Source organism: Microcaecilia unicolor, chromosome 7 (genome assembly GCF_901765095.1).
Source record: "Microcaecilia unicolor chromosome 7, aMicUni1.1, whole genome shotgun sequence".
Taxonomy (NCBI): domain Eukaryota; kingdom Metazoa; phylum Chordata; class Amphibia; order Gymnophiona; family Siphonopidae; genus Microcaecilia; species Microcaecilia unicolor.
In genome coordinates, this window is record NC_044037.1 from 17820604 (window position 1) to 17844961 (window position 24358).

General features: G+C 43.7%; 1 protein-coding gene across 2 annotated transcripts in view; it reads right to left on the reverse strand.

Annotated features, from left to right (window-relative positions):
• The window catches only part of LOC115473859 (UDP-N-acetylglucosamine transferase subunit ALG13 homolog), a 32557-nt gene continuing 8199 nt past the window's right edge, over positions 1 to 24358 (reverse strand). Inside the window, exons 2-4 of one of the 2 annotated variants that reach the window (XM_030209007.1) lie at positions 5652 to 5814; positions 3072 to 3210; positions 1 to 484 (exon numbers count right to left, since the gene is read on the reverse strand). In XM_030209007.1, coding sequence (XP_030064867.1) covers positions 373 to 484; positions 3072 to 3210; positions 5652 to 5814 — 414 coding nt within the window. In that variant the 3' untranslated portion in view covers positions 1 to 372. The remainder of the gene's footprint in view (positions 485 to 3071; positions 3211 to 5651; positions 5815 to 24358) is intronic. The other variant, XM_030209008.1, reaches the window with a different exon arrangement.

Below are 24358 nucleotides of genomic sequence, written 5' to 3' on the forward strand. Positions count from 1 at the left end.
CATCTCCGTCTCCCGCCACCGGCTTTGCCACCCAATCTCGTCTAAGCTCTTCCTCTTGTGACCATACAGACCACAGTCCCTCTCTCCTTTCCTGTGTGGGTCTGTAGTTTTAGCCCTCTTTTAGTCCCTCATCAAATTCTGTACAGAAAATGTAAAATTCTGTGCAGGTGGGGGACTTCCTCCAAGCACAGAGAAAGCTGTATTGAATTTTCTTCAACCCTGTCTCAGCTGCATTGTGATGTTTGCTGCGAGACTGGTCTTTTGTCTGCATCCGTTTCATAACACATCTAAAAATTAAATGCCAAAAACTGTTACAGAATGTTTTTGCATTTAAATAGTGAGAATTTTTATCTTGCGTCAGCGGTAAGTTTTTTACTCGAATCCTACAACTTTATCCAAAAATGCAGCAAATATTTCTGGCCGGCCTGCGGGGAAAGGCTTCAAGGCTGAAAGATCCATGGACTGCAAGGTCTCCATAAGTGTGCTAGAAGCAAACAAACAGATATATGAGTCACGAGCATATACTTGAGGTGTATAAATTAAAAAAAAAAAACTGCTTTATCTATTTTTTTATAAACAAACAACACATCCTGTGTTTCGTTTTTATAGGCAATGGATGGCTTTGCTTGCATGCTCAATCCCCTCCCCCCCCAAACAAAACCCCACTCAGAGTTTAGTGGTGTCAGGTAAGAAAGTATTAATTTGGGGGGTGGGGGAGGGGGCAAAAACTCCTGACCGTGTGCTAAGCACAGAATGTACAGTGACAGGAGGGTTACCAGTGAAACAGCAGTACTGAAAGTAGCTCCTATGAGAGCTGCATCTTGATTAAGGCAACAGCCCAGGCAATGCTTGGTCTCCATGTGTGATGGAGATAGGAAACCACGGTATGTGCTGGTGCCCAGGCACAATGGTTCTCTGAGGGTAGCTGCATGGGCAAATATTTCAGGTTGCCTTCAAGATGATGCAGGAGGGCGAGTTCCATCGCTTCCCCAAACATCCTGTAAAAACGAGTAACTGAACACCATGCTTTTCAATATTTTAAAATGTTTTGTACATTATATATGCATGCATGACGAGGGCAATCTCCAAAAGCCATTTAACTCAGGTAAACCTGCCCAGCTCCCTAAAGGTAAAGAATGTACTTATGATTCTTTGTGCTTTATGTAAATTGATAACTTTCACTGCTGTCTTAGGCAGCCACGTACTCAGTTAAGCTGGCCTTGGGTAGGGGGAGGAAAGGAGAGTTTGCAATTTTATCTCTCTCTAATTCACAAAAATGTTAGTGAAGAGAAGGCTCATACCCCGTTTATCTCAACCTTCTTCCCCTGCAAATCTGACCTCCCTCTCTCTTGTCCCACCTTCAACAACTAAGTAGAGAATCTGGTTGAGATGAGGGCAATACACTCAATTTTCAGATTATCAGCTTCCTGCATCACCTGTTTGTGTATTCTTCAGTACTACTGAAAGTCCATGAAAACTAAGGGATAGATATTCAGCCGGTGGCAGTTCTCCGGATATTCAATGCCAGGCCATATCCAGGCACCAGCATTGATTATCCGGTTGTACGCTGGCTGCTAAAACTTGTGCAGTTAAGTGCAATATTCAGCCCTTAACCACATAAGCTGAACAAGACAGAGCTGTGATTTATGCAGTTTTATTTAAGCAGTTTTCTTATGTGGTTATGGGCTGAGTACTGGCAACTTAACTGCATTAGTGCCGGTTCCACCCCTGGAATGGCCACACGTTAGCCGGTTTCAGCTGAAGGGTTAAGTGCCAGTGAATGTTCTCAGTTAACCATGGACAAGCGATGGCTAGGAGCCTCTTCGGGCCATTTAAATTGCTTTGAACATTGGGCGGGCTGAAATCTTTGTTCCTGAAAACCAGCTTAAAAAAAAAACAGCGGAATGGCAAGAGAGGGGTGTATGGCAGCTGTCGCAACTGTATATTGCTGGTACTCTGTTATCGCCTGCTGCTCTGTCTGCATTGTATAATGTTTCTTTGCTAGATTCTGGCACATGGAAGGACATCTCCACATATATTTCAACCTTTCAGGTCTCCAATTCACTTATCTCGAATCCTTCAGAGTTTATCTCCTTTTGTCACACCATTACATCAGGTCGTAAGAAGGCTTCTCTGCTATATAAAAAACATCAGGATCTATATGCCGATGCAGTTGCTCCATTGAGGATGACTTGGGAAGCGAAATTTGGTTTGGATGCGTCTGAATTTGATTGGTCTACTTTCTGGGTTAACTCCATACGTCCCACGAAGTCAGCAGCAATATCTCAATCCTCATATTTCATCTTCCACAAAGCCTATTGGACTCCTGCTCGAGTGGCCAGAATCACTAAGAGTGTCAACTTCAACTGCTGGTCTTGTCAGGAAAGAGATGGTTCACTGGCACATATGGTTTTCTACTGTAAAAACGTCAGAGCTTACTGGCAACTAATTTGGTCAAAAATGTGTCTTATCTTTCACTTGCCTGAGTCCACTGCGCTCTCTTATGAGGTTGTGATCTTACGAGCTTCTTGTCCTACTATCCCTCTTTTGGAGTCTGATAAGAAATTGTATAACATACTGCTAGCTGTGGCCTTGCATTTAATTGTCTCCAATTGGAAAAATAATGTGTACCTGAATTATAATGAATGGTGGAGTTATGTATGCGTGATCAGGAAATACGAAACAATTTTGGCCCATAGACGTCGAAACATTAGGTCTGTTTTGAGGACCTGGGCTTGTTTAGACCTTTTTTGTCAGGAGCCACATAGCACTCCTTGAACTTGTGTAACCCTGCAATTTGTCTCCGGGTATTGCCATGGAACTTTGACGTTGATTATGCTTATGATTTTTTTTTTTGGGGGGGGGGGGGGTTAATTTCCGGGGGGGGGGGGGGTTTTGTTTGATTTTGTGTTTATTTTTGCATTCTCTGTATGACAAAACCTTTAATAAAAATATATAAAAAAAAAAAAGAATCAAACCTTAATAAAAGAAAAAGCAATCTAATAGCACCTATGTGGTTAGGTATATTCTCTACATTCCCAAACCCTTTCTGTAATGCAGCTGTGAGGTACCTGCAGGTGCAGTACAAGAGATGCCCATTGCTGTGCAGCTGCTTTGCCAGTTCCAGCTGGTGGTTGCCCATCAGTTTCTCATTGATGACCACGATGAGTGGTTTCCCTTCCTCCAGAGTCTCTAGGCAGCTCCCTGCACCTGCAGAACAGATCCAGAATTGAAACCAGAGCTAGACTGTCAAAAAAAAACAAGGTTGTAAAAATCAGTCAGTCCCAGGAGGGCGACCTCCTCCCCCTTGGTATTACACCTTTTTATGCAAATGTGGTTGGGAGATTCCCCACCTCACTCACTGCTGGGCACTCTGTGTGCCACTGCTTACGTTTTACTTCCTGCTAAATATGGTGCTGACAGGAAGGATTTGTTCACTTTTGACCATCACCTAATTAAGCATACCCACCCCGCAGAGGCACCCTACCACTGATTCGCAATATTTACATAGCCAGCATGTGGCCGAGCTTGCAGTTATTGCAGAAAAACAGCAAGTGGATGAGCCAGCTGGTTCTGGCTTAACTGCTTCACAAATGGCAGAAGCTGCGTATGTGCTTCTCTCACCGTTATGGTGCCTTTAAGTGCCTCTATCAGGAGCAATTTTTCAGTACAATAACAACATATGTAACAGATGGGAATTCAGCTACTTCTTCTTCCCTAATTATATTATTTCAAACGTGATGGTTGATTTATGAGGGCAATGTTATTTCTTCCTACATTGCAGCTGATTACGAAGCTGTTACATTGGGCGCAGCGTTACTTAACAATGAGGCTCATTTTCAAAGCACTTAGCCTCCCAAAGTTCCATAGAAACCTATGGAACTTAGCCTCCCAAAGTGCTTTGAAAATATGCCTCATAGAGGCTCATTTTCAAAGCACTTAGCCTCCCAAAGTTCCATAGAAACCTATGGAACTTAGCCTCCCAAAGTGCTTTGAAAATATGCCTCATAGAGGCTCATTTTCAAAGCACTTAGCCTCCCAAAGTTCCATAGAAACCTATGGAACTTAGCCTCCCAAAGTGCTTTGAAAATATGCCTCATAGAGGCTCATTTTCAAAGCACTTAGCCTCCCAAAGTTCCATAGAAACCTATGGAACTTAGCCTCCCAAACTGCTTTGAAAATATGCCTCATAGTAACCTAGTAGATGACGGCAGAAAAAGACCTGCAAGGTCCATCCAGTCTGCCCAATAAGATAACTCATATTTGCTGCTTTTTGTGTATACCCTACTTTGATTTGTACCTGTGCTCTTCAGGGCACAGACCGTATAAGTCTGCCCAGCACTATCCTCGCCTCCCAACCACCGGCTCTGGCACAGACCGTATAAGTCTGCCCAGCACTATCCCCTCCTCCCAACCACCAGCCCCGCCTCCCACCACTGGCTCTGGCACAGACCGTATAAGTCTGCCCAGCACTATCCCCTCCTCCCAACCACCAGCCCCGCCTCCCAACCACCGGCTTTGGCACAGACCGTATAAGTCTGCCCAGCACTATCCCCGCCTCCCAACCACCGGCTCTGGCACAGACCGTATAAGTCTGCCCAGCACTATCCCCGCCTCCCAACCACCAGCCCCGCCTCCCAACCACCGGCTTTGGCACAGACCGTATAAGTCTGCCCAGCACTATCCCCGCCTCCCAACCACCGGCTCTGGCACAGACCGTATAAGTCTGCCCAGCACTATCCCCGCCTCCCAACCACCAGCCTCGCCTCCCGATCTTGACTTAGTTTTAACTTTTGTTTTACAGCTGCTGGCTATGAGCACCTTAATGCGACAGCTGACCAACACCATCTCAACACACACACACACACATATATATATATATATATATATATATATATATATATATATATATATATATATATATATATATGCATAGATAGATTGGAATTCTAATTTGGAGAAAACAAGACCAAACAGAAATACGTAAGTTGTTTGCATTTCATTTCTGAAAGGAGACAACCACCCCCACCCTTGTTTGCTTTAGGTCTATATATTCATATCAGCAAGGGGCCCATAGATGGCAGCTTCTCTCCATTTTCCAGTGTACTCTACTGCTGTTGTGACTTACACTCATCTTTGGGATAAGCTGCAAATTGGAAAAATAGTTTTCTTTTTTAACTTTATGTTGAAAATGGGGAGGGAAACCTGAAAAGTGTAAAAGAAAGTTATTTGGGACATTCTTTGAAGTCACCCACCAAATAGAATTGGATTCTACCACCTGTTAAGGGCACTTCAGCACAGAATCAGAATGGGCACATACTGTCATTGCAAGGTGCTCTTCAGTCTTCAGAGGAAGTGGTTTGATTTAGAAAGTTTATCATTGTCCTTATATTTAGGCTTAGCAAGCACCAGTGGTACAACCGCTTTGGGTTTATGTGACTGCTCCAGCTGCATCAGCAGCTTTCCAGGAGGGTCTGTAGCAGGGTGCTCAGAGGTAACCCAGAAAACTGGTAATTGTATCGGAAGGACACTTGAGCTCCTCCCACCTAACTCTTCTTGCCGCAGAACTGACGGCTAACGCTTGCATTTTCCCCACTCTCCCAGGGCTCAGCGGCTACCACCGCTGCGCCTTAATTTCACAAATCCTTTACCTGCGTGGCTGATGACGAGATCTGCTTGCCTGATGTTATTCTGCAAGGACTTTTTATATCTGAAGACCTGCATTGTAAAGGCACCACTGCGGCGAGGTTTGGGCTTCACGCTCCCTCTGCCAATCTGAAGAATCAGCTTGTGGTAGCCAAGGCTCCTTAGGATCTGCCAGAAATTAAAATCAGATCTACTGCTCATGATTTTCTCTCTGTGAGCTACACTCAGATTGAGACGTTATGCAAGGGTAATATGGATTGGATATGAATGTAATTGCTTGCATTTTTAAATCTGAGCTCAAGGTGAGTTATGATTCAAGTATTAGAAATAAATGTTAACAAATAAGAGCATTAATAAAAACAAGGTGATACTCTTTTCAGTGGGTTACGTTACCTAACCTTTCAAAAACACATTTTCAGTTGATTTTAGAAGTTATTATCCAGCCTCTGTCTATACAGTAAATAGTTTAAAAAGAGCATCCAACTGTTACATATTTAGAAAAGGGAAGATAACATCAAGAGGCTCCTTATAAACAAGGCTTTTTTTTTTTTTGCTGTACCACATTCACCCTGCTTCTTTAATTAGGACCTCTGCTCAATGGCAGGCAGATGATCAAAAGCAAACGCCGGCGCTAGAGGCTGTTAGCGCCATACTAGCGCTGGCGTTTGCTACTGCCCTGTGATCAGAGCCCTCGCGCGCGTGAAACAAAGCGCTTGAGGGCTCTTAGCGCAAGTAGCATGCAAATGCATGCTAAACAGGGCTCTTGCCGCAAGTAGCTTGCAAATGCATGCTAATCAGCGCTTAACGCATTCATCCCCAATGATCAGCGACCAGCGCACCAAAGACATCTTTCTCATAGAAACATCCATCCTTAACTGCCCATTGCAGAAATGTCCAAAATTTGGTCATCCTCTACTGCCCTGTCACAGAAACGTCCAAATTTTAGATGTCCTCAACTGCCCCGTCGCTATACCTCCGACACCCCCTTGAAATTTGGCCGTCCCTGCAACAGGGCAGTTGAGGATGTCCATCTTCCGATTTAAAGATGGGTGTCCTTCTCTTTTCATTGGTCTCCAGACCTGTCAAACAAGTGTGGGAGGATTGTGCTGAGCGCATGCTCAGGCACAATTCTCCCGCACTTCTACCCCATGATCAGAGATAATTGCGCTGGTTAAATTTGCATGCATTATCTCTGATCATAGGTCTAACAGCGCCCTGCGCTGTTTGGAACAGCGCGGGGCTTTTGATCATCTGCCTGTCAGTACTGACTTCTGGGCTAAGACACTATGAGCCTTCGTTCTTAAATGCCTGGGGTTCTCTCTGCTCCCTTCCAACTCAGCACAGTCATCACAAACCGCACTTCCCGTGAATCTGAAATCTGGCCACTAAGTGGTACTGTTGAGGAACAGCTGGGGCTTATCCCCTGAATACAGTTTCTGCTGCATCTCCAGGAATATAGCCCAGGTCTCCCGTATGACAGAACACAGAACTTACCAGTAGCTCTGGGTGTACATTTTATACAGAACGTGCCAACATGTATGCGTCAGATCCACAGTAAGTGACTAGAATACATTTGCATGTAAATGCCAGTTTGAAGGTGGGCATACACAGCTACATGCATAAACGGCATATTTTAGCAATTTACCTTTTACGCCAGCTCTCTGGCTTGCTCAAGTGCTTGAACCTAAATTCTAGAGGTGTATGTTAAGGAATGGAGTAGAATAACGGTTAGAACAGTGGGCTGGAAACTAGGGAAGGGGGGGCATGTTCAAATCACACAGTGGCTCCTTGTGACTTGGGCAATTCATCTGACCCTCCATTGCCTTGGGATGGCCAGGGACGGTGCTGGTAACCTCACCCTACTTAAGGCCTGCTACGGAAACCACCGTGCCTGTGGAGCCCATAACCCATTTGCAGCTTGGGCATGTGCACAAGGGACAGATATCTTACTCCTTTGTAGAAGAGGCACCTAAAACTAGAAGCACTGTTATGGAACTATCCTTTGTGTCCATAACCAGGTCTTGCTTCTATTCTTTCAATACCAGAACTTCAGCCTTATGGCACTCTCAGTGCATGGCCTAATGAAACCAGGGTTCAAATCCTGCTTCTACCAGAGACAATCTTGGGCAAGTCACTTTATATGTGACTGCCTCAGGTATCGGCAAAGGCTGGAAGCTCTTTGGGGCTGGAGCTTATTATAAGTGAACTAGTAAAAAAGGCCCGTTTCTGCCTGAAATGAAACGGGCGCTAGCAAGGGTTCCCCCCTCCCTTCATTGCTGTCTCCCTCTCTCTCCTCCGAGTCCCACGCCCTCCTTTTCTGCCGTCCGAGTTCCAGGCCGTCCTCCCTCCCCTCTCCCACTCCCCTGTAACTCACCAGTTTGTCCATAAGTGTCCTGGTGTTCTGCATGGCCCTGCGGTCGTCCGCCGCCTACTCGTGGTGCTCCAGTGCGTTTGTGGTATCTGTCATTTGTTTTTGTTGTAGTGGTAGACAGTATGTGTGTGTGAATGTTTGTTTGGGGGGGGGGGGTGGATGGTGAAATGTGAGGGAGTGGCAAGGGGGTTTGAAGGGGGGGGGGGGGGTCTGAGTTCCTGTGGTGATGGGTTGAAAGTGAGGGATTGCTCAGGTCATGTTTTTGGTGTGTGTAAAATTGTTTGTTTGTTTGTTTTGTGATACACAGTGTGTCTGTGTGTGTGAATGTTTGGGGGGTGGGGAATTGGGAAGTGTGAGGGAGTGGCTGTGGGCTTGGAGGGGTCCAAATGAAAGAGCTGTAGCTGGACAAAGAATAAAGAACAGGTTTGGTTGCTTTATTTTGAGTCTGTAGAAATGACGGCTGGGCGGGAGAGTGGAAACAGAGATCATCCAAATTGCCTTCCTTCCTTACAGGGAGCTAAATAGGCTCACGCCGTGTTGGATGGGCAGTGAGGGCTTGGAGGGGGTTCAGGGGTTTTGACGGGGGTCAGCGTTGGTTGGGGGGCAGGGGCGGGCCCTCACAGCGCCTTTCACATGCGTGTGAAGGCGCTGCAGCAGAGGCAACAGCTGATCGTTTCCGTTCGGCCCTCCCTCCTTCCCTCCATGTCCCACAGGGAGGGAAGGAGGGAGGGTCGAAGGTAAACGATCAGCTGTTGCGTCCTGCAGGGCCTTAACACGGAGGTCAGTGGCGTTGTGAGGAGCTGGCCGGCGTTCCGGTGGCAGACGGAGAGGGGTGAGTGGGGGGGGGGGGGGGAGTGGCGTTGATGACGACGACGACCGCGATTGTGGCTGTGCAATTCGTCAAGGGGTGGTGGGAGGGTAGCTGGGCTTTTGGAATCCCATTCCTGGAACGTTCGGCTAAAGCGGATGAGCAGAGACGGCACTGCAGGCAGCCAGCAGCCGTTTTCACAGTGGCGCTCCCCCCTCCTTAGCCGGAAAGAGGATCAGCAGAGACGGCACCGCAGGCAGGCAGCAGAGTTGTGTGGCGGTTGGGAACGGTTGTGTCGGGCGCCATTGTTGTTTTGTGGTGGGCGCAGTGAGGTGATTGTGAGGCAGGGGGAGGAGTCCCCTTTCCATTCCACGCGTAGAGGTCATCGAAATGGCTGTGGCGTCATGACGCTGAACGCGAGGGCGTGACAGACAAACAGAGGCTTCACCACCATGAAGTTATGAACCCTTCACGGAAGTGGCTGGAGCTAGGGGCCTCAATAGAACGTTGAGGTAGCGAATTATGTCTGGAAGGGGCGTGGCTGGGGGAGTGGCTGAGGGTGGGTGTCTGAGTGAGAGTGAGTTGTGCTGACAGGCTAGAACAGTACAGGGCTTCACTGTTGCCCTGCCACACTGTGAGCTTCAGAATTGGAGGTGAGAATTATTAATATAGATACTAACTGTGCTTTGGAAAGGGAGGTCAAATAACTTAGTGTAATTAATATAAAAGTATCAGATGGGATATATTTATTTATTAGGATTTATTTACCACCTTTTTGAAGGAATTCACTCAAGGAGGTGTACAGTAAAACTTATGTATATCTATGATCAAATCAGTTGGAATATAAAAAGCCAGAATAATCTGTAATGTTTTGTTTCTCCAATGGGATTCTCAATGCTGTTTATAACATAACTAGTAAAAAAGCCCCGTTTCTGATGCAAATGAAACGGGGGGGGGGGGGGGGGGGCTAGCAAGGTTTTCTTCTGTGTGCATGTGGGAGTGTATGTGTCCCTGCCCTCTGCCCTCTCTCCCCTCCCTCACTGCTTTGCTGTGTTTTCCTTCACTGACTATTTGTGTTACAGAGAGGGTGGGGCAGACACTCATGGGGAAACCGGATATCTCTCCCCCTTCACACTTCCGTCTGGAGGCTTCATAGAACGTTGGTGTTGCCTTTTATATAGAGAGATAGGTATCAGTGGAGGAGTAGCCTAATGCTTAGTGTGGCAGGCTGAGAACCAGGGAAGCCCAATTCAAATCCCACTGCAACTACTTGTGAACTTGGGCAAGTCTCTTACGCCTGCATTGGTACAAACTGTAAACCTTCTGGGGATAGGGAAATATCTCCTGTACCTGAAAGTAATTCACCTTGAACCAACACACAGAGCGTATCAGTGGCATATTTCTGATTGACTGCATGCTGAACGATGTTAATACTTGATAATGCTGTAACCTCAATGACTGGTACTTCCGTTTCTTACATGAACAGATTTTAATGGTGTCAGATTTCTACCTACCACCCTCTATTACAGTCATTTTTAACACAAAAACATTTCAAACATTTGATCTTAGTACTAATAATTCTAAGTCTATGACCCTAATAATTAGTAGTACCTTAAGACACCTATGTTTATAGATGCATTAGAGTTTTTTCGTGTGTTAATGCTTGATGCGCATTAAACGCCAATACGCCCATAGGAATGTATTGGCGCGTTAGCGTTTAAGGTGACTTAATTTTTTTTTTTTTTTAATATTTAATTTTCTTTATTAGTTTTCATTATATACAAAGATATAAATCTTTGATAGATAATCCAATATTGAATAAATGTACAACATTATAGGAACATAATAACATCAAAAGAAAAATATTGGAATTTCAAATAGTCCACAACTAGGAAGGTTTTATCCATGGAAGTTGAAGCTCAATATTATATATAGAAAAAAAAAAGGAAATATATGTAGGTGGCAGTCCTATATTTAAATTATCCAGCATGTTTTTCTATCGGTCAATCATTCTTGATCTCATGGCTATCTAAAAAGCCACATAATTGTTCTGGCTCATAGAATATATATTTATATATATCTTAAGGTGACTTAATTTTAAAAGCACATTAAAAATGCTAACGTGCTTTAGTAAACATTCCCCTTAGCATTATAGGCATCATACACAAAAACGTTTAAAATGTTTAATATTCCATAGGTATTAGCTACGGAGTCAATTTTGCAAAGCCCTTATGTGGCCTCCATTGACTCCTGGTCAGGTTAATGCTTTAGTTCACATTTTCTCCCTTATTAAATAGATACATTTTAAAGTATATAAACCGATATAGAGATGCAGTTTATTCACTTATCTAAAAGGGCCTGTTTTATACACAGCAATGGCATTTAGACACAATCATATGTTTATTTACTTCCAGTTTTTCACATCTTAAAGAAAAAGCAGGTCTAACGTTATACGTATAACTTTGGATAGTATATTCATCTATCAGTATGCGTAAAGGTACAGGGATAATTATCCATATATCTTTATGCAGTATTCACCCTGCTGAATGTCAGCCCCTATATTTCTCATCAGAATTATATACACAACCTCTACCTCTCAATTAAGCATGTCTGATTTATCCGATTATCCCAGAATGAAGTGTCGAGATAGTGCAAAATCCATAAACTATCTCTGCTGAGAGAGAGGCATCTGAGCTACAGAATTCTAGAAATAATGGTTTATTGATACAACGTTGTTCTTATCAATTGTTTATCGATCTAATGTCAGAGCTTTGAGAACTCTTGTTAGATTCACACACACACACATGATTTGGAACAACACATTTCAATAAATGTTCTCTTGCCATACAAGAACTGAGCTTGGGGGCCTGGCTTTCAGTGTGCGACACCTGGGTTCAATATCGAATCCTAGCTTTTGTTATTCAGGGCTGCTGGGGCTCCTGCCCAGACAGCACTCACAGCCACTGCACAGGAGGCTACATAGAAACATGACCGCAGATAAAGGCCAAATGACCCATCCAGTCTGCCCATCCTCTGTAACCCCCAATTCTACCTGTTCCTAAGCGAACCCACATGCTTATCCCATGCCTTTTTAAATTCTGGAACAGTCCTCGACTCCACAACCTCCACCGGGAGGCCATTCCACGCCTCCACCACCCTTTCTGTGAAATAATACTTCCTTAGGTTGCTCCTAAGCCTATTCCCTCTCAACTTTGTCGTATGCCCCCTCATTCCTGAGCTCTCCTTCATTTGAAAAAGGCTCTCTTCCTGTACATAAATGCCCTTGAGATATTTAAATGTTTCTATCATGTCTCCTCTCTTCCAGCGTATACATAATAGAATGGCAATATCTAGTGGCTAAATTCAGGGCATGGGGTTATGCTGTAGAGAGCTGGGGCTCCTAGTATCGGTCATTGTCACCTTTGTTTGATATACTGCCCGTCAATACAATTATCTAAGCAATTTACAAAACAAATAAAAGAGAAACTAGGGCAAAGGAAAACACAGAAGGAAGACCAAGTTACATCATAACATCAAAATGATAAAATAGACAACTTGTATATCACTTTAATATCATATGCTATGAGTAACGCATCTGAAGGGGGAGGGAAATATCTTAACGTTGAAATTAGCAAGTTAAAACCAAAAGTACTGCTAACAGTATTTATCATATATTGTTCCAAGATTTTGATTTGATTCATTTACTTGATATACCATTTTAAAGCAGTTTACAATAAAAATAGGTTAAAAGTTTACAAAAGCATAACATACAGTGGGGGAAATAAGTATTTGATCCCTTGCTGATTTTGTAAGTTTGCCCACTGACAAAGACATGAGCAGCCCATAATTGAAGGGTAGGTTATTGGTAACAGTGAGATATAGCACATCACAAATTAAATCCAGAAAATCACATTCTGGAAAGTATATGAATTTATTTGCATTCTGCAGAGGGAAATAAGTATTTGATCCCCCACCAACCAGTAAGAGATCTGGCCCCTACAGACCAGGTAGATGCTCCAAATCAACTCGTTACCTGCATGACAGACAGCTGTCGGCAATGGTCACCTGTATGAAAGACACCTGTCCACAGACTCAGTGAATCAGTCAGACTCTAACCTCTACAAAATGGCCAAGAGCAAGGAGCTGTCTAAGGATGTCAGGGACAAGATCATACACCTGTACAAGGCTGGAATGGGCTACAAAACCATCAGTAAGACGCTGGGCGAGAAGGAGACAACTGTTGGTGCCATAGTAAGAAAATGGAAGAAGTACAAAATGACTGTCAATCGACAAAGATCTGGGGCTCCACGCAAAATCTCACCTCGTGGGGTATCCTTGATCATGAGGAAGGTTAGAAATCAGCCTACAACTACAAGGGGGGAACTTGTCAATGATCTCAAGGCAGCTGGGACCACTGTCACCACGAAAACCATTGGTAACACATTACGACATAACGGATTGCAATCCTGCAGTGCCCGCAAGGTCCCCCTGCTCCGGAAGGCACATGTGACGGCCCGTCTGAAGTTTGCCAGTGAACACCTGGATGATGCCGAGAGTGATTGGGAGAAGGTGCTGTGGTCAGATGAGACAAAAATTGAGCTCTTTGGCATGAACTCAACTCGCCGTGTTTGGAGGAAGAGAAATGCTGCCTATGACCCAAAGAACACCGTCCCCACTGTCAAGCATGGAGGTGGAAATGTTATGTTTTGGGGGTGTTTCTCTGCTAAGGGCACAGGACTACTTCACCGCATCAATGGGAGAATGGATGGGGCCATGTACCGTACAATTCTGAGTGACAACCTCCTTCCCTCCGCCAGGGCCTTAAAAATGGGTCGTGGCTGGGTCTTCCAGCACGACAATGACCCAAAACATACAGCCAAGGCAACAAAGGAGTGGCTCAGGAAGAAGCACATTAGGGTCATGGAGTGGCCTAGCCAGTCACCAGACCTTAATCCCATTGAAAACTTATGGAGGGAGCTGAAGCTGCGAGTTGCCAAGCGACAGCCCAAAACTCTTAATGATTTAGAGATGATCTGCAAAGAGGAGTGGACCAAAATTCCTCCTGACATGTGTGCAAACCTCATCATCAACTACAGAAGACGTCTGACCGCTGTGCTTGCCAACAAGGGTTTTGCCACCAAGTATTAGGTCTTGTTTGCCAGAGGGATTAAATACTTATTTCCCTCTGCAGAATGCAAATAAATTCATATACTTTCCACAATGTGATTTTCCGGATTTAATTTGTGATGTGCTATCTCTCACTGTTACCAATAACCTACCCTTCAATTATGGGCTGCTCATGTCTTTGTCAGTGGGCAAACTTACAAAATCAGCAAGGGATCAAATACTTATTTCCCCCACTGTACAACTTAATATGATATGCAACATAACCTAAGCAAAAGACCGCATCATATTTAACTGCCTACAGGTGGTTGGCATGATGGCAAATTACCAACTATTGTTTAATCTCTAATGACTATGACCTGTACAGGGTAGCAGGAGTTGGGCAGATTGAATTGGCCATGCAGATCTTTATCTGTGGTCACTTACTGCGTTCCTGTCTAAGTTAGAGTGATGAAGATTAATTACACAGACTAAGGTACAAAAGGAGGAATAGGGTATATGAAACAAGTTGCAGAATGTAGCTGTTGAGAGAGGTATTTATTTAGATTGTAAGCTCTTTGAGCAGGGACTGTCTTTTTGTGTATGGTGTACAGCGCTGCGTTTGCCTTGTAGCGCTATAGAAATGATAAATAGTAGTAGTAGTAGTAGTAGATCAAGGAAGCAACAGAGCTGGGTTACTGATCAGTTTAGAGAAAATGCCATAAAATATGTATTTAAAGAGTAGAAAAAGGACTATTGTTACCATGGCTGGACTAAATGGGAGGGGGGGGGGGGGTGAGAAGCCCCAACAGTGGAAAATGAAGAATCGTCAAAATTTAGTTTGAAGCCCATAAGAGCAGGAGGAAACAAAGGCAAAATCCCCCCACCCCAACGAATGTAGTAAGTTTGAAAGTGCACATTTACAGTGTGACACAATGATGCATTTTCCCTCCCTCCATGCAGACTTAGACTCTGGTATGCTTGTGCTTGGGATAAGGACGGGAGATCTTCTGCTATGTCTGACCAATATGGCCGTCCTATTACATTTAATAGGCTGACCAATATGGCCGCTGTTCCTCCCTCCCTTGTGGCTGACCAATATGGTCGCCCCCAAACTAACCAGATAGTAAGGGCTCACATCGTTCTGGCTGACCAATATGGCCGCCGCTAACCCTTCACTCCTGATGCATGCAATAAGGGAAGGCATACAGATTATCCATCGCCATTGCCCGCGTGCAAGGTTTTATTGATTGCTCCTCGCGATGGGCACCAGGCCGAGGGGGGAGACATGTGGCCGGAAAACTGCCCTCGGAACTCGGGGAAAACCACCGCGCTGCTGCATACCTGCGTGCAGGGTTTACCGATTGCTCCTCGCGATGGGCAACACCAGGTCCGGGGGGGGAGACACGCGGATGGAAAAAACCGTCCTCGAAATCAGGGAAAACCATCGAGCTGCAGCATACCCGCGTGCAAGGAAACCCCCGCGCAACAGCATAGACGCTACAAAAAGGTACCATGTGTCCTCGGCTACCCATCCCGCCGTGACGTGGAAGCATACATGCGGGTAAGCACAAAGGCACTCACCCCGCCGAACTTGCTCCTCCGCTCGTCCTTGCAACCTAAACGCCGACTAATGTCCGCGTCTCCTTTCTCTCCCACGCACGCGGATGTGCTGGTGCTCGGACGTGTTAGTTGGGACGCCGAAGAGGCTGGCTGCTGGCTGGCTGGTGCTGGCTTGTTGGCTGGTGCCCGGACGCCGAAGAGGCCGTCCGAGCTCAGCCCAGGGGTTTTAAACCCCCCCCTTTGATCCGTCCCCTCACAGCGGGGAGCACCTGCGAGGCGGGGTCCTGACCTCTCCCCCTCGCTCGCTCCCCGCTGCTTCAGGCATGAGGGCCCATCGGTGCACGGCGCCATGTTAATGTCGGCTCCGTGCACCGATGGGCACTCCGCCTCGTTTTGAAACAAGTTGCAGATCAAGGAAGCAACAGAGCTGGGTTACTGATCAGTTTATGCTCCACCTCCCCCACTCATCAAAATGGTCACTGTCTTGATCTCATCTTCTCCTCCAACTGTTCACCCTCTAGTTTCCTTGCCTCTGATCTTCCCTCCTCTGATCACCATCTTATAACTTTCACACTTAAATCTCCTCCCTCCCAGTCCCGTCCTATCTTATCTAATTTATGTAGGAATCTTCCCGATATTGACCCTTCATCTCTATCCTCCCATGTTTCAAACCTCCTCTCTACTATGGCACCATCCACGTCTGTCAACGAGGCTGTTTCTTCTTACAACAATACTCTATCCTCTGCCTTAGACACTCTTGCACCTTTGATGACCCGCCCTGTAAGGCGTACAAAACCCCAACCTTGGCTGACTTCTAATATCCGCTACCTACGTTCCTGTACCCGCTCCGCCGAACGCCTCTGGCGGAAATCTCGGGCCCTTGCTGATTTCTTACACTTTAAGTTCATGCTGACCTCCTTCCAATCTGCTCTTTTACGTGCCAAACAGGATTATTATATCCAACTGACCCTCTTGGCTCTAATCCTCGACTTCTCTTCGCCACATTGAACTCTCTCCTCAAGGTGCCCCCTCCCCCAACTCCCCCTTCATTATCTCCTCAGACCCTTGCTGAATTCTTTCACAACAAGGTTCAAAAGATAAACCTTGCTTTCTCTACCTCACCACCTCTCCCTCCACTAGTCCGTTCCCCTCTCTCTCCTTCCCCTCATTCCCTTTCCTCAAGTTACTATTGAGGAAACTACACTTCTCCTTTCTTCCTCAAAATGTACCACCTGTTCCTCTGATCCCATTCCCACCCACCTTCTTAATGCCATCTCTCCTGCTCTTATTCCTTTTATCTGTCACATTCTCAACCTCTCACTTTCCACTGCGACTGTCCCTGCTGCCTTTAAACATGCTGTGGTCACACCTCTCCTTAAGAAGCCTTCACTCGACCCTACTTGTCCCTCTAATTACCGACCCATCTCCCTCCTTCCTTTTCTCTCCAAAGTACTTGAGCGTGCTGTTCACCGCCGCTGCCTTGATTTTCTCTCCTCACATGCTATTCTTGACCCACTACAATCTGGTTTTCGCCCTCTCCACTCAACCGAAACTGCGCTTACTAAAGTCTCCAATGACCTATTACTGGCTAAATCCAGAGGTCAATATTCCATCCTCATTCTTCTTGATCTTTCCGCTGCTTTGACACTGTCAATCACAGCATACTTCTCGATACCCTGTCCTCACTTGGATTCCAGGGCTCTGTCCTTTCCTGGTTCTCTTCCTACCTCTCCCTCCGCACCTTTAGTGTTCTCTCTGGTGGATCCTCTTCTACTTCTATCCCTCTGCCTGTCGGCGTACCTCAGGGTTCTGTTCTTGGTCCCCTCCTCTTTTCTATCTACATTTCTTCCCTTGGTTCATTAATCTCATCCCATGGCTTTTCCTACCATCTCTATGCTGATGACTCCCAAATCTACCTTTCTACCCCTGATATCTCACCTTGCATCCAAACCAAAGTTTCAGCGTGCTTGTCTGACATTGCTGTCTGGATGTCTCAACGCCACCTGAAATTAAATATGACCAAAACCGAGCTTCTCATTTTCCCCCCCAAACCCACCTCCCCGCTCTCTATTTCTGTTGATGGCTCTCTCATTCTCCCTGTCTCCTCAGCTCGAAACCTTGGGGTCATCTTTGACTCTTCTCTCTCCTTCTCTGCTCATATCCAGCAGATTGCCAAGACCTGTCGTTTCTTTCTTTACAACATCCGTAAAATCCGCCCCTTTCTTTCCGAGCACTCCACCAAAACCCTCATTCACACCCTTGTCACCTCTCGTTTAGACTACTGCAATCTGCTTCTTGCTGGCCTCCCACTTAGTCACCTCTCCCCTCTCCAGTCGGTTCAAAACTCTGCTGCCCGTCTCATCTTCCGCCAGGGTCGCTTTACTCATACTACCCTTCACTGGCTCCCTATCCGTTTTCGCATCCTGTTCAAACTTCTTCTACTAACCTATAAATGTACTCACTCTGCTGCTCCCCAGTATCTCTCCACACTCGTCCTTCCCTACACCCCTTCCCGTGCACTCCGCTCCATGGATAAATCCTTCTTATCTGTTCCCTTCTCTACTACTGCCAACTCCAGACTTCGCGCCTTCTGTCTCGCTGCACCCTACGCCTGGAATAAACTTCCTGAGCCCCTACGTCTTGCCCCATCCTTGGCCACCTTTAAATCTAGACTGAAAGCCCACCTCTTTAACATTGCTTTTGACTCATAACCACTCGCCTCCACCTACCCTCCTCTCTTCCTTCCCGTTCACATTAATTGATTTGATTTGCTTACTTTATTTATTTTTTGTCTATTAGATTGTAAGCTCTTTGAGCAGGGACTGTTTCTTCTATGTTTGTGCAGCGCTGCGTATGCCTTGTAGCGCTATAGAAATGCTAAATAGTAGTAGTAGTAATTTAGAGAAAATGCCATAAAATATGTATTTAAAGAGTAGAAAAAGGACTATTGTTACCATGGCTGGACTAAATGGGGGGGGGGGGGGGGGAGCCCCAACAGTGGAAAATGAAGAATCGTCAAAATTTAGTTTGAAGCCCATAAGAGCAGGAGGAAACAAAGGCAAAATCCCCCCACCCCAACGAAAGTAGTAAGTTTGAAAGTGCACATTTACAGTGTGACACAATGATGCATTTTCCCTTCCCTCCATGCAGACTTAGACTCTGGTATGCTTGTGCTTGGGATAAGGACGGGAGATAAGAACATAAGAATAGCCATACTGGGTCAGAACAATGGTCCATCTAACTGGGTATCATATATTTAACTTTGCAGAATACCACTTTTCTGGGTACTTCTGCATTGCTTACGCCCTCATTTAAAATGTTTATTCAATCACTTAACCTCCTTATGCATATAGTCTCTTTAAATATTAAAGAGCTGAACCCCATAAAAAGAACAACTTTTATTCTGCCTTAAAAAAAATTGATACTGACCTTACTCATCCAAGACCCTCATCTTTTATTACAGGATAATCATCGCCTGACTGACCAAAACTATATCCATATAGTTTTAAGTTCTTCCACTCGGAAAAGAAACAGAGTCTCCATTTTAGCATGTAGATCCCTACAACCCACTATGGTCAAACCAATTTCAGATAACAATGGTAAATGAGTTGGAGCACATTTCCTGTTAAACAATGTCCCTATCAATATTTTAAACATCTATGTACCAAATAATGATGATCCCCCTATTTTTCCAAGAAATCTCTGCTGCAATAAATTCTCTGAATCCAGTCCCAACTATTTATAGGTGATTTCAACCACATTTTAGATCCATATTAGATAGGAAATCCAATTCCCCCTAACGTCACTAAGGCTGCCTCTAGTATACTATCACTAAAAAAATTCCTTTGGTCTTATAGACCCATGGTGGGTGCTTAATCCCATTACGCTTGACTTCACTTTCTTTTCACTGCCTCACATGAGCTATTCTTGCATTGATGATTTTTTTCATTTCCAAACAACTAATGCCCCATGTAACACGCAAGGAAATTCACACAAACTATTTCTGACCAATTCTGCTATTTCCTTATCTTTATCTAATATATCAATCCCCAAAACAAGGGCTCTTAGAAATTCAATCCCATCCTACTTCGAGATGACAAATTTATAAATTATAATAAATCTAAATCAGAAGACTACTTTGCAGACAATTGTGCTACTGAATATCCCCCAAATGTATGGTGTGAAGCATTTAAAGCCACATTTAGGGGGGCTATTATTAATTAATCTGCAGCATTAAACAAACAGCTTAAAAAAGAAACAGATCAACTAGACCCCCCCCCACCCCAACAAAACCTTGAATCTGTATATATTTCTGCATTATCTAAAGAGTTTATGCCACATATATGGAGGAGTGGCCTAGTGGTTAGGGTGGTGGACTTTGGTCCTGGGGAACTGAGGAACTGAGTTCGATTCCCACTTCAGGCACAGGCAGCTCCTTGTGACTCTGGGCAAGTCACTTAACCCTCCATTGCCCCATGTAAGCCACATTGAGCCTGCCATGAGTGGGAAAGCGCGGGGTACAAATGTAACAAAAATAAAATAGATACTATTGGAGATTCTACATGGAATGTTGCTACTATTGGACATTCTACATGGAATGTTGCTACTATTGGAGATTCTACATGGAATGTTGCTATTCCACTAGCAATATTCCATGTAGAAGGCTGCGCAGGCTTCTGTTTCTGTGAGTCTGACGTTAGACTCACAGAAGCAGAAGCCTGTGCGGCCACATTGGTGATCTGCAAGGGCCGACTTCTGGTGGAATAGCAACATTCCATGTAGAATCTCAAATAGTAGCAACAGTGGAGGAGTGGCCTAGTGGTTAGGGTGGTGGACTTTGGTCCTGAGGAACTGAGTTCAATTCCCACTTCAGGCACAGGCAGCTCCTTGTGACTCTGGGCAAGTCACTTAACCCTCCATTGCCCCATGTAAGCCGCATTGAGCCTGCCATGAGTGGGAAAGCGCAGGGTACAAATGTAACAAAAAAAAAAAAAAAAAAAAATATTGCTGCACAGAAATCTAAATATTACGCTGAAAATAACAGGTTCAGTCATATGCTAGCCCAGTATTTAAAAACAAAAAGGAACAACTCTAGAATTGTGCACATCACAGATCCTCAGGATAAAAAAAACAAAAAAAACATACAAATGAAAAGACCTTTGCACAACTATTCATTAACTACTATCACAACTTACACAGTTTAGAAATCACTTTTTCCGGTGCCAAGTTCAAAGAATTCACAGAAAATGTTCCACATCCCACTGTAACCTCAACGCAAAACAGTGAATTAGAAAAATCTATAACTCATACAGAGATTTTTATAGCCATCAAATCCCTCCCTAAGGGTAAGGGAAGGGATTTGATGGCTTTTGCTGATATTCTCATCCCAAACTTATCTTCTCTCTATAATGCTTTTCTCTTTTGTCCATATCAATGATATGCTTTGATGTCCCCATTCATACCTCCGACCCACCCCCATCCTCCCACCCTGTCAGACTGTCATAGTAATGCTTGAATGTTTTCACTTATATACACTGTCAGCTAGCACATTTGCTTATTTCCGATGTGAGGAAGAAGGGCAACCTTCGAAAGCTAATCAAGAAATGTATTAAGTTATGTCCAATAAAAAAGGTATCATCTTATTTTCTTTTCCATGTTTTATTTTGTTTGATTTCTATAGATTCTACATGGAATGTTGCTATTCCACTAGCAACATTCCATGTAGAAGTCGGCCCTTGTAGATCAGCAATGTGGCCGCGCAGGCTTCTGCTTCTGTGAGTCTGACGTCCTGCACGTACGTGCAGGACGTCAGACTCACAGAAACAGAAGCCTGCGCAGCCTTCTACATGGAATGTTGCTAGTGGAATAGCAACATTCCATGTAGAATCTCCAATAGTATCTATTTTACTGTCATAGTAATGCTTGAATGTTTTCACTTATATACACTGTCAGCTAGCACATTTGCTTATTTCCGATCTGACGAAGAAGGGCAACCTTCGAAAGCTAATCAAGAAATGTATTAAGTTATGTCCAATAAAAAAGGTATCATCTTATTTTCTTTTCCATGTTTTATTTTGTTTGATTTCTATTGATAACCTTAAGAGTGGACTAACACGGCTACCACACTCCTCTACTCTTTTCTCCACAAATTAAAGGCTCTTTTCTTGAACCCACCATCAATCTTATACCAAAACCATACAGACATCACAGCAAGGTAGAAAATTATAGGCCTATCTCATTAATTAACAGACAACAAAATCTACGCCAAAATAGTGTCCACATGCCTAAGTAAAGTTCTACCATCTCTAATTCACAGATCAAAATGGATTTACTCTTGGTAAACTCCCTAGTGACAATTCCAGGTTATTCTGGAATGTTCTGTCAGGCACCGATTCCTCTAATGACCTTCAGGTCACAGTTTCCCTCAATGCAGAAAAGGACTTTGACAGAATACAATGTGACTACCTGTTTTACACAACTGTTAGGCAATAGTGACTCCTTTATTCATATGATTAAAATTTTATATGACCATCCTACAGCTTCTATAATGATTAATGGAAACCTCTCTAAACAATTCCCCTTAAACAGAGGAACGAAACAAGGATGCCCACTCTCTCCTCTCCTATTTAATTTAGCGCTAGAACCGTTGGCTCTAGCAATCAAATCCAGGGTATTCAGGTTAATGCAAATATATTCAAATTATCTATTTATAATGACAATATGCTATTGTGCACTATGGTAAATTCACTTCCCTCAGTTCTTAAATGTATCAACTTTCTCCCTTTTATCAGGATACAAAATCAACTGAGCAAAATCATGCCTCTGTCTTGTTTTACCATGAAACAACACACTGCTAATTTTCCATTCAAATGGGAGCCAGAGAAACTTAAATATCTAGGCATCTGGTATAGCAAAACTCCTGAACAAACTATTAAACTCAATTTAGATCATATTATTTGAATGGTTAATGATAAAATGTTACATTGGTCAACACTGTTTCTGTTAAGGATTCTGTTCTTTATTTTAGTGCCTAAAATAAATTATATTTTCAGTATGATTCCTATATATTTCCCACTATATTTTTATTAAAAAAACTGGACATCCTTTTAAACAAATTTATTTGGAAAAATAAAGCTCCCCAAATAGCCTTAAGTAAATTAAAACTTACAATATGAAACAGGGTATACATTTCCATGACTTGGAAACTTACCACTTGGTATGCCTCTGGATTTTAAGATTCCAGCAAGAGTGATTTTTTTTTTTTAATGTTGGGGTTGAAGATGGGATTTTCACCTGTTACTTTACTATACGCTTCTCTGGACTGTTACAAGAGTCTAGACGCTTTAGATTTTGCTACTTTTTGTTGACAGGTTGGGAAAGGATTTTTTCCTCTGTTTCTTGGTTTTACAATTGAACACATATATTTTCACAAATATTGTTTTCTTATGGTCTTGGCTCAATAAAAAATGTTCTTTTAATACAATGATGAAGATAAAGGGGTGTGAGAATTTGGGTAGGGAATGTTATTGTAAAATATTGAACAATGCATATGTTTCTGTGTGGAATGTATCTTTTTATCAGTTCAAAAAAAAAATGTATAAACTTAAATCTTACCACTTGGCATTTCTAGCCTCTCAAGCGATCAAATAGTTTGATTCAACAAACTCGCTAGAGCAACCTAGATAGCTCATCTTTAAAAAAACATTGATTAACCCCTTCCAATTGACTCATCTTCCTACAATGAATAAGTTTCCCTACTCATCTACTTCATATATTGTAAAATCTTCTACAAAAATATTAAGAGATCTTTTACAACGTCTTCAATGGAAAGACAAACACCCAACTGAGGTGTCACTATCGTATAATACCGCAATTAAAACACAAGGCTCAACCTTCCTCAACTGGCGCAAATGGAAACAGGCTGGATATGGTTCCTTTCTCAACTCATTTCTAATGGTACTTTTTGTTCAAGACAGTTACTCTTTGCCTCATTCTGAATATATACTAATTGGTGCTATACCACAAAATGTATCAACTAGTTCTGACTCCTTTCTATCACCAAGAAAATGTTCAATATTATGTGGATGTTGAAACGTGTGAAACCTTATCTCCCCTTGAGTACCTTCCGCAACTTGGTACAATCCACGGTACTCACCCACGCTGATTACTGGATGTAAGGCCCAAATCATGAAAAAACTTCAAACTGCCCAGAACACGGCAGCTAGACTTATTTATGGGAAGCCTAGATTTGAAAGTGCAACACCCCTCCGTATGAAACTTCATTGGCTCCCCATTAGAGAACGAGTCAACTTTAAGGCCATCACACTAATTCACAAGATCATCCATGGAGTATCACCAAGTTACATGGTCAATCTATTAAATCTTCCATCCAGAAACAGATCAACATCTTCACGAACATACCTTAACCTTCACCTTCCCAATTGCAAAGAACTAAAGTACAAAACATATCATGCATCTAACTTCCCCTACCTGGGCTCCCAACTCTGGAATGCTCTACCTAGATACATTCAATCAACTAGTGAATACCTTCCCTTTAGGAAACTATTGAAAACCCATCTATTCAAACAGATTTACCCGAACGACTTGACCTACCATAAGCAAACATAATCAACACATCCATTTACCGGTTCATCTAATCATTAACAACAATGACCCAAAAATTACCTCCTACCAACCTTCTTATCCTCCATGCTCTTCCCCTACCTCTTCTTTATCGCTCCACTTCCCTACCTATCCCTTCTCTCATACCTCTTTTATCCCATTTACTCCTTGTTCATTTGTCCCACCACATACCTCCTTTGTTGATTCTGATACTACAAATTGTATTCTCTTGTTACTATGTAAGC